Consider the following 20,876-nt stretch of genomic DNA (forward strand, 5'->3'; position numbering starts at 1 on the left):
TGCAGGATAAAACTTACCAGGAAAGATTAAAGGACCTTAACATGTATAGCTTGGAAGAAAGACGAGACAGAGGGGAGATGAGAGAAACTGCTAAATACATAAAGGGAATCAACAAGGTAAAAGAGGAGAGAATATTTAAAAGAAGGAAAACTACTACAAGAGGACATAGTTTTAAATTAGAGGGGCAAAGGTTTAAAAGTAATATCAGGAAGTATTACTTTACTGAGAGAGTAGTGGATGCATGGAATAGCCTTCCTGCAGAAGTGGTAGCTGCAAATACAGTGAAGGAGTTTAAGCATGCATAGGATAGGTATAAGGCCATCCTTCATATAAGATAGGGCCAGGGGCTATTCATAGTATTCAGTATATTGGGCAGACTAGATGGGCCAAATGGTTCTTATCTGCTGACACATTCTATGTTTCTAAGTACAGCAGAAAGGAAAAGTATATTATATATTATTAATAATATATATTACCTTTCCAGCTTCAACAATCCCAGAAGTATGGCTGTAATAATAGGAAAAACAAACTTATGGCAATTCTATTGAATCACCAGTAGATGGCAGCAGAGGGTTTAAAGCCTGACTGACATAGCACTCCTAATAGCAGGGGGGAACTTAAAACACAGACCTTTGGTTCCTGGAGGACACAATATTTTGTTACTATCCTGTCTCTCAGACTGAAGGTCATGTATTTGTCATTGCAGGTAAGAGAACACATATTCAGAGCAATAAAGGGTAAAATGATTTAATTCACATCCCTGTAATCAGCTAAGGCTGCTGGTGATTTTAAATACATAAAGGGAATCAACAAGGTAAAAGAGGAGAGAATATTTAAAAGAAGAAAAACTGCTACAAGAGGACATAGTTTTAAATTAGAGGGGCAAAGGTTTTAAAGTAATATCAGGAAGTATTACTTTACTGAGAGAGTAGTGGATGCATGGAATAGCCTTCCTGCAGAAGTGGTAGCTGCAAATACAGTGGAGGAGTTTAAGCATGCATGGGATAGGCATAAGGCCATCCTTCATATAAGATAGGGCCAGGGGCTATCCATAGTATTCAGTATATTGGGCAGACTGGATGGGCCAAATGGTTCTTATCTGCCGACACATTCTATGTTTCTATGTTTCTATGTGATGCAGTGTGAGTAGATAAACACTGTGCAAATGTTAGTGAAGTAAACTGCTGTGTCACATGCTGCTAATGCATAGTGAATGCGATTGCTATAGGAGCTGATGTTAATATATATTCTATTATACTATTTTGTATAGAGCTGCACATATTAATTGATTATTATCTTTTCTAAGAATGCTATATCTGTTTATGTGAATGTTATTATTGAATAGATAGATGTGTATTAAGATGTAGGGACAGAATAGACTGTTACTATCCTGTCTCTCAGACTGGAGGTCATGTATTTGTCATTGCAGAAAATGTTCAATAAAAACACTTCTGGTTTCACCCAGCCCCATCCCTTTGCACATTGGAATTATTAACCATACTTTCAGCATATGTGCAACATTAGCACAGCAGAGCCAGAGAGCAACAGATGTAGCAGGGCCAAGATTGTTTGCCGGCCTGACTTATGCCAAAGCCTGCTGGTGACCAAGACAAAGCTGGAAGATTGTTTCCTGATGAACGTTTATGCAAGTAAAGCCGTTATCTACTTCATCGCAAGGTCTGGACTCAATTTATTTAATCATCCCCTTCATAAACTATCCCTTTATCTGCTTCGCACGACAACGCCTGGGGTTCCAGCGTATCCAGGTAGGAGCACTGTGACATGTGCAACACAATTAAGGGACATTTAGGCCACCCTACACCACTCTGGCATTCCTACACCTGGGTGCCATCCAACACCATATCATTAAAAGGGGCCCTATGCCCTTGTTGCTTCACTGCAACTGGCGTCACGACAAACCAATTTAAAAGGAATCCCATGGCCATTAACCCCCGTGCGTCGCATATCCGTCAGATACGAGTATGTAGTGGTTTATGCACTAATATATCTTAAGGAGTAGACAAGACTCCTTCCATTAGCAGTGGTATAAAAAATGATGTAAGGCTACTTTCACATTTGCAGCAGAAGCTGCCGGAACAGCCTGCCGGATCCGTGCTAACGGTAGCCCACTGTGCCGCCGAAAGTCCGCTCCAGCCCCATTCACTATAATGGGGCAGGCCAGAGGTCCGGCTGCAGCACAGCAAACTTGCCGAGAGGCGGCCGGACTAAAACTACAGCATGCTGCGTTTTTTGTCCGGCCGCCTCTCGGCTTGTCTGCCGTGCTGTGGCTGGACCACCTTCCTGCCCCATTATAGTGAATGGGGCGGGAGCGGACTACCGGCGGCACGGTGGGCTAGCGTTAGCATGGATCCAGACCCTGTGTGAAGGTAGCCTTAATCTGTTGGGCTTAGTTTATGCGTCATATATGTGTCTGCACGAGAATGAATTGAATTTGTATTACTAGAATCTGTGGTTGTTCAAGGGGTTTTCCAAGTGTTTAAAGCTCAGCATTGGTCATCAGTATGTGATCGTGGGGGTCCGACACCAGTGGGCGGCACTGCCCCCTCACAGCTTACTGAGCACAGTGCTACCCATTGGATAGCAGCTGTGTTTGGTATTCACTTGAATGGGACTGAGTTGCACTTAGGCCACGTGACCAATGAACGTGACATCACAGGTCTAGGAAGAGACCGTGGCACTCCCACAGCATATTTGTAGGGATGCCCGGAGTCAGACCCCCACCAATCAGATAATGACCTATCCTGAGGATCGGTCATCAGTATTCATCACTCGGACCACCTCTTTAAGGGCTCATGCACACGGCCGTTGCCTCTTTTGCGATCCACAAAACACGTGCACCAGCCGTCATGTCATGGCCATAATAGAACAGTCCTATCCTTCTCCGTAATGCAGACAAGAACAGGACATGTTCTATATTTTTGCGAATGCCACAGAACAGACATAGGGATGGAGACAGGACACGGTGTGCTGTCCGCATCTCATGCGGCCTCACTGGAGTGAACGGGTCAGCATCGGACATGCAAAAAATGCGCGTTGGATGCGGACAAACAAATACGTTGGCGTGCACAAGCCCTAAGGGTGTCTTCACACTGTGACTGAAAATCGGTTCCATTCATTTGGACAAGGCTTGCAGAAATCCATGTCCTTGCTGCCAAAGCAACCCCGATCAGATGAACGGAACTGATTTTCCGTCACCGAAATTCCTGCAACAAAAAATACTGCGCGTGAAGAAATTTGTAGCAAGATCACATTTTGGAAAACCGAATGTGCTTTGCTAATATACAATCCCTTTTTTTTTTTTTGGCATATACTACTGTGTGAACAGGCACCTAATTCTTGTTCGCCTCTGCTATTCCTCTTCCTTATGATAGTAATTATATATTTTCCTCTTCCCATTGATTTACATACAGCAGACACATCAATATTTGCACTTGAAATAACTAGACTAACCTGTCTGGTCCTGGGCTGGGGTCTGCTCTATCACTGAGCAGAGGCAGTGAAGGGGTGTGTGCCTTATTGTAAGGTAGATTCAATCTCACTTACCTGTGTCTTGGTGACGAGAAATCTGATTGGGCCAGATTATCTATAAAAGCACAGGTTTTGTCCTCAAATGCCCTGTTTCAGCGTGGTAGTTAATAAAGCAACTTCAACTGAGCAAAGGTGAACCCGACCGGTTTAGAGAAAGTCAGGAGAGGACGCAATGCCTGGTGAGTCTTTTGTGGGTCTTCTAGGAACCCCAACCTTTCTTGCTTTGCTCATTTTTTATATATATAATATATAATTACAATGTTTGCAGGTGACCAGGGTTCTTTAAGGCCCCTTTCACACGAGAGCGTTTTCAGCGCATTGCGCCTGCATGGAATCCAGACCCATTCATTTAAATATTTCAATAGGGCTGTGTACATGAGTGTTGGTTTTCACGCATCACTTGCGATGTGATTTTCACGGATGGTTGCTAAAAGATGTTGTTTGTAAACATTCAGTTTTTTATGAAACGCGATCGCAAACAAAACTGAATGACTTTGCGAAATTGCGCAGTTTTCAGTGAATGCATCTGTGAGGAATATGGATTATTATTTATTGTCAGCCATGTTCTCACTCCAGCCCTCTGCTGGCAGATAGCCGAGAGAGGAAATCAAGCTCCACAGGGGGGCCCTGCTTCAAAGTGCAGCCAGGTAGCAGAGGTCAGAGAACTCCACAGGAGGTCCTGGCCAAGCAGACCACTTGCGTACAATTTTACACATCCATTCAGCCAGCCAGGAACCCAGCTAATGGAACTGGAAAAACCTCTCTGCAGGGGGTCTAGGTCATTCTCCAGTTCAGTCAGAATTTTCAGACATATTGGAGCTGGCGGTTCATAAGGAATTATGAATCGCCCGTCCATCACAGGCATATACATATTTGTGTCCCTGTGGCCACGATGAACAGGCCCATGGTCATAGTTTGGTGGTGGGATGCCAGGGAGGGGAGATATACATATTTCCCCACAGAAACCAAATAACGGTACCGTGCTTTGACTCTCATGGTAGCTGGAACCCAGGGGAATCCATTGGTCCCAGAACCAACTCCCTGCGACATTCTGGTCTGGAGCTATGAGCCCTAATCGGTTTTGTGGCTCATTTGCTGCCAGCCCCAGAAGAGGGGGAGTGGACCCCTCCCAGAGGTCGGGAGGGGCCGGCTACAGGTCAAAAGTGCCACTTATTGGGTCCTCACTAGTCCTGTCTCAGGATATAGGAAGGGCCCCCTCTGCCAGTCCCTGGCCGGCCCAGTGAACCACCTCAGCCAGTGATTGGCCGAAAAGACATTTACTATGTGTTGAGAGGGGGCCCTTTAATTTTTTTTTAACCCAATCTTATTTCTTCTCCAACAATTTTTCCCCCTTTAAAGGGAATCTGTCACCATGATGAACCTGATTAAACCAGGCATACTGCCGGGTAAGGTTGATCAAATCGAGCCCTTTCTATCTGCAATCGGTACTACAGATGCAGAGAAATTTTTATATAGTTATATGCAAATGAGATACTTGGAGCACCGAGGGGCTGGCCTAGCCCCTTAGAGAAAGAAAGAAAAATGGTTGGCATTCCACTTTAGTGGTTAGGTCCCAGTGCTCAATGATAGGGGAGTCGTCAAACAATAATGTTATAAAATATCACGGCACTCGAGTAGAGTTTAAATTGTTTTTAGGGATTTTATTCCATCCAATAGACACGGCCAACGTTTCAGTCCAACCCAGACCTTGTTCATGGCCGATTAGGTCTCTTGCAGCATGAAGGGTGGGTGGCGTCCTCAGCCCCTTAGAGCGCTGCCTTTCCCAACGAGAATATAGTAGGAAGCGCTGAACGGTAAGACCATAAAGGTCTGATGCAGATTAGACATCTATTGACGCAATGACGCAACCATTGGGTGTTTGAAGATCTTTATTGGTAAAACTTCAGTTAGACAACGCATTTTGGAGCTCTCTCTTCAAGTCTGGTTCGCGATGAAGATGCACGTTCCGTCCAGCCGCAGTCCTTTGGGAAGGACCACTCACGTGAGATGGCCAGGCTCTGTTGCCTTGCCCTGAAATCTTCTGCATGTGCAGCAAAGATCTGACAGCATTCATCCCCACTATGAGATCTTCACTGCACATGCGCCAATAGTAACGGCACTCGGGGTCAGGCATTGGAACAGTGAGGATGCATGACCCTATCAATATCACTGGCAGGGGCAGAGCTGGAGGTGAATCGGTGCTCAGAATTGATCAGCAACGGTCATACCAATTGCAGAGAGGAAGTGGTCATTTTAGTCACCATGATCAACCCTACCAGACAGTACACCAGGTTTAATAGGGTTGATCCTGATGACAGATATTCCTTAAAAGTCCCAGTTGTGGCTAAATGACTAATTGAGTGTTATGATATTAATAGGAAAAACAGCGCTGATTGTATTTGCTCACCAAGAGCGGACATCTTTTAACTATGCCATGATGGAAGCAGCTCAGGCAGCTCTTAAGAAGAATGGTTGGACGGTTCTCGTGTCTGATCTTTACGAGATGAAGTTTAATGCTATCCTGTCACGTGATGATATCACAGGTAAGAATAATGGCAGCACTTCAATGGTCTGTCCAGCATTAAATTTTTTTTTTACTTTTTTTCAGAAACACTGCCACTCTTATACATAGGCTGTGTATGGTATTGCAGCTCATTGAAGTCAGTAGGGCTGGGCTGCAATATTAGACATAGCCCATGGGCTGGACGGGCACTGTAAAAATGTGGTCTCCAACCTGTGGTTCTCCAGTTTCAGTATACAGGTTTTTTTTTTACTGCATAGAAAAGCAGGTTGACTACTCTGCATAAAAAAGAGGCATCCCACAATATACACTGCGTCCTCTACTTTTTTTTTTGCATGGGCGTCTATGGGTGACCAATGCCACTTGACACCTGTGCAGTGCTGTACTTCGAGGCCTTGGACCAATTTTAGACACAAGGTTCTACTATGATATGAACAGAGCCTTAGACCAATTCCGCTTTCATGCAGGTAGTCCCCAGGATCCGAGTCATTTCAAATATGCCGCAGAGGCTCAGACAGCGTGGAAGGAAGGACGTCTCTCCAAAGACATTGTGGAGGAGCAGAAGAAAGTGGAGAAGGCCGACCTTGTAATCTTTCAGGTATGTGTGCTAGATGTCAGCACTATGTGTGGATGTAGCTGGTACTAGTGTAGCTCTGCACCATTCAAGTATCCCCTTTGTTCTTTGGATTGTGGGGGTCTCAGGGGTTGGACACCACCAATCGTAATGGTAAGGCCATCAATGTATACTTCTGGAAACCCCTTTTGGTAGGTTTCACACATGACCTTTATTTTTTTTAAATTAGAGCATTGTTTGCTTCATGTCTCCTGGCGGTTTATTCTTATGTACAATCCTCTATAGATCTTATGGGAAAATGGGACGAACTCCTCAACTATACTACATTGCCGATCATCTGACCAATATTTTTCTGGCCAGGACCACCCTTTTCTCGTCCTGTTCCTTTGGGTCAGCAGCTTGCCACCTGCAGCTACCCATACTGAGGGACTAGCTAAATGCCCTTCTGCCGTGGCTGCCTTTGCCATCTAGCTCATGCATATCCCACCACAGGGCCGCCTGATCTCCACCGAGATGACCTTGTTGATGGAAACAATATCTCGATTCCACCAACAAAAGTATGGCTCTGCTGGTCCTATCTGCTGCTTTTCCACCAGGCCAGAATATTTAGGGTGTCATTTATCAAAGACCCTTTTTTTTTTTTTTTTACGCTGGTCTTTGATACTCCCTGTACTACCAGAGGAAGCACCTAATTTATGACGAGCCCTGACTGGAGTAGTTTTTCACCAATAATATCCAGGCCCTCGCCACCTTCAAATATTGTCGCCCGGGCGTTTAAAAAGTCACAAAACGGGGTCTTGGAACCTTTTTTATGCCAAAAACTGGCATAGCGCTGATAGTAAATGACCCCCTTAAAGTTGATCTCTTCATGACTCACGACCTCCCCCTGCCATCACACATTCTCTGTGGTCTTTTTTGTGTCCCTTTCCATATTCCAAATGGTGTTATGTAATGCAGGAGAAAACATGATCCTAGACCACCTTACCAACCATGCAGTGGTATGTTTCCTGCAGAGAGCCATTCCGGCATCTACTGAATATTCATGAACGGAAGGGGTCATATTTGAATTCGCAATATTTCGCGAAAATTTTGTAGAATATTCGCCGAATATTCGTTATATTTTACGATTTTTTTACTCGAAAAATCGACAAGGTAATGATCACGTAATATGCTAATTTTCTTAATGCGAATGTTTTCACGAATTTTTCAATTGCCGAGCAAAAACATGATTCCTCCCTGCTTCTTGCTTGTGGGCCAATGAGTCATAGCACTATATCGAATATATTTGTTTTTTCAAATATTCGTAATATTCTAAAACAAGAATATATAGCAATATAGCGAATATTCGAAAAAAATCGACAAATTTAGCTATTATAGTGCTATAATCTTTTTTTTTCAATAGTAGAATTTTTTTTCCAATCTGGACTTCAGATGAGAAAAAAATTACAACTATTAAACAAAGAAGATTATAGCACTATATTAGCTAAATTGCTCTATATTCGTATTTTTTTTCGAATATTCGCTATATTGCTATATATTCTTGTTTTAGAATATTCTAAATATTCAAAAAAACAAATATATTTGATATAGTGCTATATATTTGTTTTTTAGAATATTCATAATTTTTCCCATTTAAAGCTATGATTCCTCCCTGCTTCTTGCTTGTGGGCCAATGAGTCATTTTTTACTCGGCAATTAAAAAATTTGCATTACAAATTTCGCAATAAAAAATCTAGAATATTCGAAATTACGAATATATATCACTATATTCTAAATATTCTCGAATTTTCGAAGTACCTATATTTGCGATAAAAATTTGCAATTCAAATATTCGTGATCAACACTACTACTGGCATTCTGTTTCTTTTCCAGGACAGAATACTAGGATTCTGAGTGTAAGAGCGGACGTGGGCTCAGCTTGGTATAATGATTCCTCTGCCATCGTAATGGTGGCCTTACCTCAGGGCCAGATTTAGACAATATGTGGCCCTAGGCAAAATTTGAAATGGGGCCCTAAATTTAATATTGTAACACATTTACATTTAGTCAATTCAAATGGTGGTATGCCGGAATATTGCTGAGGTCTTAAAAGTGACATTTGTTATTTGTTCCAGTTTCCCTTGTACTGGTTCGGGTTGCCCGCCATAATGAAAGGATGGGTGGAACGAGTCTTCTGTGTGGGGTTTGCGTTCAGCTTTCAAAGAAAGTACTCTGAAGCATCGTTCAAGGTATGCCGCCGTCATTGACTTGTAGGATTGAGCCGTCATACATGAAAGCCGAGATACCACTGCTTTACCTGGTCTTTGCTTACTGCTATAGACATCGTACATTGTTTAATCTGGAATGAAATGAAACCTATAGATGACGGATTATCGAATATTCTCCGCTACACTCCTCCTCAGAAACTCCACATTATGATATTTGATGGATTATGAGTCTTTCTGGATTATCAGATGCCAGAAGAAATTAATTTGGATGATACAATCTCATTCTAACCTCTTAATTTTATTTTTACAGAATAAGAAAGCAATATTATCCTTCACCACCGGTGGCTCCGAGTCGATGACTACACCCGGGGGCATTAATGGAGACATCAATGTTATTCTGTGGCCTATACAGGTATTTTATCAATGGTGTTCATGCTGATTGTATTCAGTGGCCCCAAGGCTGGCACATTCTGTACATGGCATCCAAGGGGGTGAAGGGCGGCTAGCAGTTCAGTCCCATTGAAGTAAGTGCACCATAGCAAGGATCAAACCCCCCCACAGGACAGAAGGGTTACTGCCTAAACCCCTTCCAATGACCCTTGGGCCATTTTTCCACTGCCTCGTTTGCTAAAAGTTGTTCCTTTAGAGGATAGAGTCCTGACCAAGTATTCACCTCCAGTAGAAGAGGAGATAATCTCACATAAGACTGGGCCCCCTCTTGCCCTAGGCCCCATAGCAGTTGCATGGTCTGCCACTATGGTAGTTACTCCCCTGGCTGTAGTTACTCCCCTGGCTGCAGGTTGCACTGTATAAATGGGATTCTTTGGATTGAGGGCCCCAAAGGTAACTCGTCCATAGAGCGGCCTGTGTTCATGCGCTTCTCATCTTGTTTGTGCGGTGCCAAATCAATTAGAAGTATGCACGTGCCATACTGCTTTCATAATGAGACCAGACACACTAGGTGGTTTCATGAAAGCATCTTCTCATCTTCCCTGAGCCATGGTAGAAGAGCGAGTTTTATTCACATTACATTGACTTAAATAGCAGACATGACATCACAAAGAGGGTGTTCCTTAAGAAGAGACTATTGGCTCCTTAACCTGATAGAAGTGGTTTCAGCATCTTCAACTGAGTTCATAGGTATATTTGAAAACTGTAATGTAATCCGCATTTCCCCCCTCCCTTATTGACCTTCTCATACATATGTTTTGCGGCCATCTAGTGGACAAAAATGTGTACTACAGAATGTTCACATTATATATGTATAAAGGAATAAATCCTATCTCTCACAAATCCCTCCTTTTGCAGGAAATAGACCAAAGGTGAACAGGCAAAGTGAGGTAATCTCCCAACGCCCTAAACAGCTAAGAGCTGGACTTTCCTTATTGCTTCACCAGACCCCTCAACTCCCTTTCGGGTTTGCCTTCACCTTGTCCTAATTACTCTGCAATCATCAACAAGGTTTTATTTACTTCAAGATGGAATAATTTTTGTCTTTGACAGGAGCACAGCACATAGTGTGGGCATGGATGTATTAAACATTCTTAAAAACTATTTTCCTAAAATGGAGAACTATATAACAGCCTGTTAAAACCAAATGCTAAAAACACTCTAGTCACTGAACCAGTTCCCAAAATATTATTCTAGTCATGATATTATTAACTTCAGAATTTTTCCCATCAGTTCATTTGATAAAGTCCATCAGTTTCTTCAGGTCCTTGGCGATCCTTCCATCAGGGGCAGTGTTGTCCGGAATGTAGATACAGCAGGAACTTCCAACGATTTTGTAGACCCCTCCTTTTTCTGCTGTCAAGGACCAGTCAGTTCTGTAGAGTCATCACTGAAAAAGAGCTCAGTTGTTCCACCATTCCCTTCACAGCATCACAGGTGTAATTCACAAATCTCTGTTGATGACAATATGAGATATTAATCCAATCTACATTTTTTTTATTTATTTTTTAAACTACTAATCGTGGGAATGAATGACTCAAATCCTGCAACTATCTGATTTTTAGCTTTAAATTCATCAGAAACTCTTCTACAGATTCCTATGGCATCCATGTATACACGTGAGTCAAAGGATGTAGGGAGTGACCTCCTTAGTCGTGACCGGACATTGTTTTTGCCTACTCATTTAATCCCACTCAGGAGGTGAGAATAGAACAAATGGCATCAGGACTTGATCAGGGTACATTGGCCACTTCATTCTACCTGCATCCTGGGTCGGAGTTTCAGATCTCCACACAATCACCAGATATCTGCGTTGATAAACCAACTGTCAGAGTAAACGTTAGAGTCACTACTCATCTCATTCAGCTGAATTATGTAAGAACAATATCCTGGAGGGAAAACCCCAAAGGGCTTTCCTGTATATAATCCTGTCTCTAAGGCCAGTTTATCATATTTTTAAATTGGCCAAATATTTAATGAATGCCAATTATAGGTAAGGATGTAGGAGCCACAGATGCAACTGAATTTTTAGGTTACTCCCTTACCAACATTCTAAATTTGCCTAGGGGATCTTTGTCACTTTCACATGCTCCTAACACATACATCCCCGAATCCTGTTGGATAGGATTTCTAATGGACAGGAACAGAGGATTACACTCATTATGTTTACAACTGTTTGGTGGGGTTCCCTTCAGGATAGTCATTCTTTGTGACAAACCTTCACCTTTTCTGACTCGAGAGGTAGTTTCCACTGGTTTATATTCCCAACACTTCAGACTAGTGCTCTATTCTGTTAATCTCCAATATCCACAGTTGGTATGGTCATCTCTAAACACAATTACCATAGACTGGGTCAATTCCAGTCACACAGATGGACTTATCAGACCAAAACCAAGTGTCCTATCTGTCCTCTGTCTTACAGTCCACTATACTCCAAAAGTCAGCTTAGTTGTTCCTGACTCATCTTGATAATATAATACTGTTGGATTGTGATTTCCTTCTTGTACAATATGAAACAAAACATTATGGCTCTTATAGTCCTGGCACTTGATTGCAATACGATTAGGCTCTTCTTCAATTTGACAGCAGTGGCGGCTGTTATCAGGACTTGATGTAGATCTTCAAACCGTAGCTCTAGGACTTTCCGCACGTCTCTCGTTTCACCACTACCCAATCTCCTGATTGTAAAGAATGAATTTCTTCTATACAGTCTGGATTCTAGAAAACAACTAAAACTTGGAAATACACATTAGACAATCAATTTGTGCAACAGACAACATCATTTGGAAAACTACTATGCTGCATCTGGAGCTGCTGGGGAAATAGAGACCTAATCCAGGGGCATTCCCAAAGAGTACTTCATAAGGACTTAGGCCTATCTTCCGGTTAGATGTATATCGGATGGAGAAAAACCCCAGGGGTAGGTACTCTCACCTCAGTATCTTTTAGCTGTAGCCTTTGCTACAGGCCAAATATCTGAATATCCTGGAAAGAGATCAATACAGACAAGGATATATTCACACTGTTCCACCTTTGTTCTGAATGTAGTCAATCCGCAGTCTCTGAAATGGGTAAGATGACCTTGGCATATGCCTTCCTGGAACTCCCATAGTTCTCCCATCATTATTACAGCATTTACCTTCAACTAACCTAGTGGCAGCATTGTTGGACCCAGGAGCCATCCACCACAGAACCCAATCACACCTTCTCTCTCTTGATTTTGCCCATGTTCTAAATCCATCCTTTTTAGGTAGAGTGCCCTCTGAAGGAAGAGTTTCTTACCAACCCTCCAGAGTCCATTCTCCATCATCACTTCTACCTTTATCCTTTGATGTTTCCTTTCAGCCTCTGTAGCCTGTATCTGAAAAATACAAACTTTTTGGAAGTCCACTGGCCCTAAGCCATCTTGTATCACACAGACTTCAACTTAGCGTGGACTTCAGGTAATAGTTTAACCTCTACCTTCTCAGGCAGCATCGGGGCATCAAACATCTTTCATACACTCCGCATTCATTATTGATGGGCTTACCCATGGATCAAACAAAATCTCTGCTTCACCAGATTAGACCAAAATAATGAGTGATACCGAAGGCATACCTGGATGTTAGTAGTCTTACCCTCAGCCATCTTACCAACCTCAGCGAGTGTCTTCAGCTCTGTCTCCTGCACTAACATTGCTGGAGGGAGTGCTTCTTTCTTGACAACATCATATTAAGTAGGAACAGCATCTCCTGTCCGAGATGATCCATCTTCCAAGAACCTGAAAATATGGTTATTAATTGGAGACAGTAAATTTTTATATTTTTATTTTTATTTACTACTCCCAGAAAGAATTTTTTATTTTATTTACAGAGTTGGGAAAGTATTTTTATTTACTACTTCCAGCCTCCCCCCCCCTCCAGACGCAGAGTAGTCAGATCTAATTTTGCACACCCTTAAGACGGTGATTAATTGGTGAGAGGAGTAGGAATTGCATTACTATCTACTCCTACACATGTGATACTACCCTTAGCCATGGGAGATCATGGAACATGTTTGCTATGAGGCAATGGAAGCAGATCCTAAGGATTGTATAAATAATAGGGATCCAGCAGTGAGACCTTATCGACTAGACACCAGTGGCTCTATGTGTATGACCGGGGCGAGGCTGCTTACGGATCTGCACTGCTATGGTTTGAAAACATAAATGGGTACCCTTAGATTAATTGCCTGGAATGTAAGGGGGCTCGACGCTCTACAAACGTATCAACCGGCAGTTCTGTGCCTCTCAGAAACTCATCTCACTTCTGAGAGAACACATCTTAGGCCTCATGCACACGACCGTTGTGTGCATCCGTGGCCGTTGTGCCGTTTTCCGGAAAATTCACCATTTTGCATCCGTGATCCGTGTTTCCTGTCCGTCAAAAAAATACGACCTGTCCTATTTTTTTGACGGACATCGGTTCACGGACCTATTCAAGTCAATGGGTCCGTGAAAGAACACGGATGCACACAAGATTGGCATCCGCGTCCGTGATCCGTGGCCGTAGGCTACTTTCATACAGACGGATCCGAAGATCCGTCTGCATAAAAGCTTTTTCAGAGCTGAGTTTTCACTTCGTGAAAACTCATATCCGACAGTATATTCTAACACAGAGGCGTTCCCATAGTGATGGGGACGCTTCTAGTTAGAATATACTACGAACTGTGTACATGACTGCCCCCTGCTGCCTGGCAGCACCCGATCTCTTACAGGGGGCTGTGATCCGCACAATTAACCCCTGCTGCGCTGTCTGTGACTGGCCGGGAGCTCCTCCTACTGGTAAGTGACAGATCATTAAGCAATGCGCCGCACAGACCTGTCACTTACCAGTAGGAGGAGCTCCCGGCCGGTCACAGACAGCGCAGCAGGTAAGTATGATGCTTCTAATATTGCTAAGTAACCATGGCAACCGGGGGGGGGGGGCCGCACACTGGCCACCAATGAAAATAATACAATAGAGGGAGGGAGGGGGGGCCGCACACTGGCCACCAATGAAATTAATACAATAGAGGGAGGGAGGGGGGGCCGAGGGGGGTCTGCCCCTGATCTCTTACGGGGGCTATGATACGCACAATTAACCCCTTCAGGTGCGGCACCTAAGGGGTTAATTGTGTGGATCACAGCCCCCTGTAAGAGTTCGGGTGCTGCCAGGCAGCAGGGGGCAGTCATTTACACAGTTCTTAGTATATTCTAACTTGAAGCGTCCCCATCACCATGGGAACGCCTCTGTGTTAGAATATACTGTCGGATCTGAGTTTCACGATCTAACTCATATCCGACAGTATATTCTAACATAGAGGCGTTCCCATGGTGATGGGGACGCTTCAAGTTAAAATATACCATCGGATTGGAGAAAACTACGATCCGATGGTATAATAGGGACTCCTGACTTTACATTGAAAGTCAATGGGGGACGGATCCGTTTGCAATTGCACCATATTGTGTCAACGTCAAACGGATCCGTCCCCATTGACTTGCATTGTAAGTCAGGACGGATCCGTTTGGGTCCGCACGGCCAGGCGGACACCAAAACGACTTTTTTTTCATGTCCGTGGATCCTCCAAAAATCAAGGAAGACCCACGGACGAAAAAACGGTCACGGATTACGGACCAACGGAACCCCGTTTTGCGGACCGTGAAAAAATACTGTCGTGTGCATGAGGCCTTATTCATATGGCTTGGGTGGCACAGAAGTTTCATTCCTCCTACTCCACGCAGTCGAGAGGAGTGAGCGTGTTGGTGCATAGAAATCTCCCCTTTATATCGAGGGAGGTGCATGTGGATGATGAGGGTCGTTTTAGGCTACTTTCACACTTGCGGCAGTGTGATCCGGCGTGCAGTTCCGTCGTCGGAACTGCCCGCCGGATCCGCCGATCTGCCGCTGACTGAAAGCATTTGTGAGACGGATCCGGGTGCGGACCCGTCTCACAAATGCATTGCAAGGACGGATCCGTCTCTCCGCTTGTCATGCGGACCGACGGATCCGTCTTGTACATTTTTTCACATTTTTACCGATCTGCGCATGCGCATGCCGGAACGACTGATCCGGCATTCCGCTATTCTGAATGCCGGATCCGGCGCTAATTCATTCCTATGGGAAAAAATGCCGGATCCGGCGTTCAGGCAAGTCTTCCGTTTTTTTCGCCGGAGAGAAAACCATAGCATGCTGCGGTTTTCTCTTTTTGCCTGATCAGTCAAAACGACTGAACTGAAGACATCCTGATGCAAACTGAACGGATTACTCTCCATTCAGAATGCATGGGGACATACCTGATCAGTGCTTTTCCAGTATAGACCCCCTGTGACGGAACTCTATGCCGGAAGAGAAAAACGCAAGTGTGAAAGTAGCCTTATATGTATTAACTGCTCTGTGTTTCATTACCAAATGATACTAGTGGCCGTTTATATACCGCCCCCATATTCTTGCGAAGTTCTCAAAAAAAGTATTATCCTTTACTTCCAAATCTCCAGATCTACCAGTTCTAATAATTGGCGATTTTAACATGTTCTTGGACAAATCCCTAGATAAATTCCAATCTGATAGTGGGGCCTCCGGACCTTCTCTATCCTCATTAGCCAAGGCGCTCTCCGAAATAGACTTGTATGATTTGTGGAGGTCCAGAAATCCGGGTGTGAAGCAATACTCCTGCTACTCGTCATCACATAGTTCTCTTTCTAGGATAGATCTGGCTGTGGGATCTAAGGGAGTGTTGGATAAGGTCCAGGATGTTAGGTACTTACCCCGTAGCGTTCAATTAGAAGAGATGGTGCTGGCGGTGCAGTCACTTCCTAACGGAAATGCACCTGGGGAGATGGTTTATCTGGGGAATTCTATAAAAAACATCAAGAAGTTTTGATCCCGCATCTCCTACAGGTGTTTAATGAATCTTATAGGACAGGTGCTTCACCTAGCTCTATGAGAGAAGCATTGGTGGTGGTGATCCCTAAACCAGATAAGGATCCCAATATGGTAGATTCATATAGACCCATCTCACTCTTAACGGTAGATATAAAAGTGTTGGCCAAGGTACTTGCTAATAGGCTCCTGAATGTTATCTCCCACATTATACATGAAGATCAGTGCGGGTTTATGCCAGGAAAATCCACGTCATTAAACCTTAGGGGTCTGTTCCTCAATATTCAGATGGGGGGAAAAGAATGGGATGTGGGATGCCCTGCAGTGGTCTCCTTAGATAGCGTTGAATGGGAATACTTACGGGTGGTTATGGCAAAACTAGGATGCGGCCCTGGATACATTAATTGGGTAAAATTGGGGTGGAGGAAAGAGTCTCACTATATGCGGATGATATGTTCTTATATGTGGGTGATCTTGCATCATCAATTGATCCCATTATATCGTTAATCTCAGACTTTGGAAAACAGTCTGGTTTACTAATCAACTGGAATAAGTCAGTTATTCTTCCGCTGTCCCCTCTTCCGGAATCTCTTTTACCACGGTGATGGATCATGTGACGGACCATGTGATGAGCGTAGTGACGTCATCAAAGGTCCTATTCCTCACAGAACAAGAAAGAGATGCCGGCTGCGCGAACAAGTGGATTAAGGTGAGTTAAATGACTTTTTATTTTTTTTAACCCCTCCAGCCCTAGTTTACTATGCATTCTGTATTCAGAATGCTATTATTTTCCCTTATAACCATGTTATAAGGGGAAATAATACAATCTACAAAACCTTGAACCCAAACCTGAACTTCTGTAAAGAACTTTGGGTCTGGGTACCACATTCAGTTTTTTATCACGCGCGTGCAAAACACATTGCACCTGCGCGATAAAAACTGAACAACGGAACGCAATCGCAGTCAAAACTGACTGCAATTGCGTACCTACTCGCGCGGGTTTGCCGCAAAGCATCTGGACCTTATCCGGACACGCTCGTGTGAAAGAGGCCTAAGGAGAGTGAAGGTGATTATCACATGGGTTAAACCGTGTGATTCTCTAGATTTAGCTAGGAAATTACAAATTCGAACTTATATCACTTGCTGCTATTGTTTAACGTACTTAAAGGCAGCATATATCTTGTTCGCATCTCCCAGATCACGCAAAAGAAAGACAGACAAATTAAATATGAAAAATTAATGAATATGGACAGAGCACTCAAAGAAATCCGGGACCATGTGTATTACACTATTGGGTCAGCAAACAATAAAATCAATAACGAATGGCAGCCTAAAATGTAGCTATAAGCTCTATATAATAGATAACAGCCTCATACGAATATGGACAATATAAATACTGCAGCTAAACTGAAAATCAAGTTATTAAGTGGAGACAATACATATGCTCAAAATGACAGATACAATAATCGATAAAATATTCGATAAATATTCGACCCAATATTTGACCCAATGGGATATGTATACCCTAAAAAACGATGATAATAAAAATCGATTCTATGCAATGTCCTGCAGAAAGTCAGTTAATAGTATCCGATGAATTTTCGAAACCAAGAAACAGTGTTCATATGGCGATTTGCCCACACCTGAAACAACGGCGTCCCGCTTAAACAGGGTAGGTAGCGGCGTCCCGCTACTGAACAACTTGCAAGTAACTTTACCTTTAAATCGATGTAACCTTTTGCCAGACCTCGAGATGTTCTCACTCCCCAAACGTGCCTCAGTTGTTTGTAGCACTATTTTATCGGGAGATTCTTGCTAATATGGATCACATTGGTGGACTTTTGTCGACACCTAGGCCAATAATTGCCGGCCTTCTGTTTGTTAGTCCTCGGAAGTTCTATATTATCAACTTTCGTCGATTTAAAGCAACAAACCTCTGGTCGATGGCAGTCGATAGTTGGTACTCAGTCTTTCCGTGCAGCAAAAGTGGGGGATGTAGCACCAGACACGTTTCGGGGTCCCAGTGTTCACCCCTTCCTCAGACAATTAAATATGCCTGTATAATATTATTATGGCCAAAAATAAGGCGAGCTTGATAAATGTGCCCCTCTGTCTCTGTATTGTATATATCTGGGGGTTGTAAGGGCCACACGTGGGAACACAATGTGCTCTTTCTGCTGCATACAGCGGTGTGAGGTTGTTTTGACCAAAGTTACCCCCAAGCCATTTTTCAAAAAACTCAGCAGGGTTTTGCCCCTCGGTTTTCTTTGGCACACCAGTTAAGCACACATTATTGCGGCGGAGACTGTTTTCTAAATCGTCCGCGTTTGGCAGCAATGTCCTGTCCTCCTCCAGAGGAGACAATGCATCCCTCTGTTATTGTTCCTGGAAATATATGAATTCATTGATGACTGGGTGTTACAGTTCTCCTCCTCAGTAGAGTTTGTCTCCATTAAGCAGAATCTACGGTAATTGGTTTTTTTATGCATTTACAGAATGGCATTCTGAATTACTGTGGATTCCAAGTCCTGGAGCCTCAGATCTCATACGCTGTGGCACACAGGCCTCAGGAAGCTCGGGTTGGGATACTGAAGAGCTGGGAGAAGCGAATGGAGACCATCTGGGACGAAAAGCCCATCAGATACATTCCCATTCAGGACTTTGAGGGTATGTCTGGTGGATTTCTGCTGAAGAAGCAGGTGGAGGAGGCCAGATCTGATGATAGGTATGGCCCAACGGTGGGGCAACACCTGGGCAAACCTCTACCACCCGATAGCCAGGTGAAGGCTGAAGTCTCCAGCTTATAAGAGACGGCTTGGCAAAGTGTTTTACGTGAGACGCTGTGTCCTTTCAGTCTACGCGTCACTGGCTGCACTAGGATCTTGCCACTACGATGAGGTAATACAAAGATGTGTCGTCACAGGATCATTTTACACAACGAGGTACCAGGCGGACATTTTCGACATCAAGTTCCTCTGCTCATTCCCTCATAATGTTTATGCTATTGTAATAGCCTGTAAAGCATTTTACTCTTATATGACATTAAAATTTGTGTAAGTTTCATTGGGTGGTGTGGATTCGGTCTCGGCTAAACTCTAGCACAGCCAACATCTATCTTCTCCATAAACATGCAGGCAGGAGAGTGGGACTAGTATCTCCAGATACATATGGGACTGCAGGGAATGAAGGACTGAATGTACTGAAAATTAGAGTGCATGCTCTTCATTACCCGATGATTGGGGCAGGTCCAATATGCACTAAGGCTATGCATACATACATATTTTCAAAATAAAAAAAAATAAAAATTTTTACAATAGGTTTTTATTAAAAAAATGGTTGCATATGCTGCATATATGACAACACATAGCAGTTCACTAGCCAACCCATCAGACTGGCTGTGTGGAGCCTCAGTCTCTAGACCCTCTCTCTCCTCTCCTGAACGATCTTCTAAGATTTATAACCAATTCACTGTTCCTCGAGGACAGGAGAGAAAGGGATTTTGCTAAATAGAATGGGGTAATCGGATCCCAAAATGCCCCATCCTTTTGTTCTCGTGGTGATACGTCCCCACCAGGTGTCTGACTGCAGCTATTCTCATCCATAGCACATGCACACTAGACCGGGCCGTGTATGCATGTATGTGTAGTTTGAGGTCAGAAGATATAGCTATGAACAAACATTAGTCAGCTCACGCACAAACGTATCCGGGGGGCCGCAAAAGATGCGTAGAGCACACCGTGTCCTGTCTTAATCCGTATGTCCGTTCTGTGGCAACTGCAAAAATATAGAACATGTCCTGTTCTTGATCTCATTACGGACAAGGATAGGACTGTTCTTATTTTCTTTTTAAAATACTTTTTTTTTATTAATTTTCAAGTTACAAAAACATACATTATGAAAGCAGACGGCAATGCTTCACATTGATAATAGTTAGGATAGGACTGTTCTATTATGACCCAGATGTGCCGCAAAATGCGGAACGCACATGGCCGGTGTCCGTGTTTTGTAGATCCACAGTATGCAGACTGCAAAACAGGCGACAGTCGTGTGCAGGAGCCCTAAAATGCATGTCCAGCTTAAAGGGGTTATCCCTGACTAATATAAAAAATGAAAATCAGACATCATGTAGAACATGAAAATCTCTTCCTAACAAAGCTGGAACCAGCCCTGAACCTCACATGGATCCAGAGATCTCCCCATTCATTGCTCTGCTAGATTTATATGAAGCTGACAGCTCAAGGGGCGTGTCTTTTCTGCTGCATCTAAGGGGGCGTGTCCATGCTCCTCCTATCACAGCTCAGGAAGCAGTTGAAGGATGAAACTGAGCATGTGCGGCCATCTCAGAGAGCAGGACAAAAAAATAAGAAAAATAACAAACAGCAGGTGGCGCTATACAGATACATTATATTGAATAACTCAGTAGCTATGCTAAATTTTTAATTTCATGGAATTACAAAAGTATTCAGATCCAGGTGCTGGTTTAAAAACTGTAGAATATTTTTTGTAGGACAACCCCTTTAACCACCTCCGGACCGCCTAACGCAGGATCGCGTTCCGGAGGTGGCAGCGCTGCGCACAGTCACGCATATACGCGTCATCTCGCGAGACGCGAGATTTCCTGTGAACGCGCGCACACAGGCGCGCGCGCTCACAGGAACGGAAGGTAAGAGAGTTGATCTCCAGCCTGCCAGCGGCGA

The 20,876-nt window shown here is 43.6% G+C and overlaps 1 protein-coding gene across 3 annotated transcripts; it reads left to right on the forward strand.

Moving 5' to 3' along the window:
- The first annotated feature begins 687 nt into the window (after positions 1-687).
- On the forward strand, positions 688-19,242 carry LOC120980456 (NAD(P)H dehydrogenase [quinone] 1-like). Of its 3 annotated transcripts, none has more exons than XM_040409580.1 (6): positions 688-706; positions 5,928-6,092; positions 6,538-6,668; positions 8,759-8,872; positions 9,162-9,263; positions 18,675-19,242. In XM_040409580.1, exons 2-6 carry the CDS (start codon positions 5,984-5,986, stop codon positions 18,984-18,986), a joined length of 768 nt encoding a protein of 255 aa, XP_040265514.1. In that variant the 5' UTR covers positions 688-706; positions 5,928-5,983; the 3' UTR covers positions 18,987-19,242. The 3 variants fall into 3 exon arrangements, with proteins under 3 accessions (XP_040265514.1, XP_040265513.1, XP_040265512.1); XM_040409579.1 differs by lacking the exon at positions 688-706 and adding an exon at positions 3,639-3,728 and having other exon boundaries at positions 18,675-18,986; XM_040409578.1 differs by lacking the exon at positions 688-706 and having other exon boundaries at positions 5,912-6,092.
- The last annotated feature ends 1,634 nt before the right edge of the window (positions 19,243-20,876 follow it).

The sequence above is a fragment of the Bufo bufo genome, chromosome 10 (genome assembly GCF_905171765.1).
Source record: "Bufo bufo chromosome 10, aBufBuf1.1, whole genome shotgun sequence".
Lineage (NCBI taxonomy): Eukaryota > Metazoa > Chordata > Amphibia > Anura > Bufonidae > Bufo > Bufo bufo.

Coding starts and splice junctions, on each gene's coding strand:
- LOC120980456 (XM_040409578.1), top strand. CDS start 5,915: ATGATATTAATAGGAAAAACAGCGCTGATTGTATTTGCTCACCAAGAG. Junction 8,873..9,161: donor ACTCTGAAGCATCGTTCAAG/GTATGCCGCCGT, acceptor TTATTTTTACAG/AATAAGAAAGCAATATTATC. Junction 9,264..18,674: donor TTATTCTGTGGCCTATACAG/GTATTTTATCAA, acceptor ATGCATTTACAG/AATGGCATTCTGAATTACTG.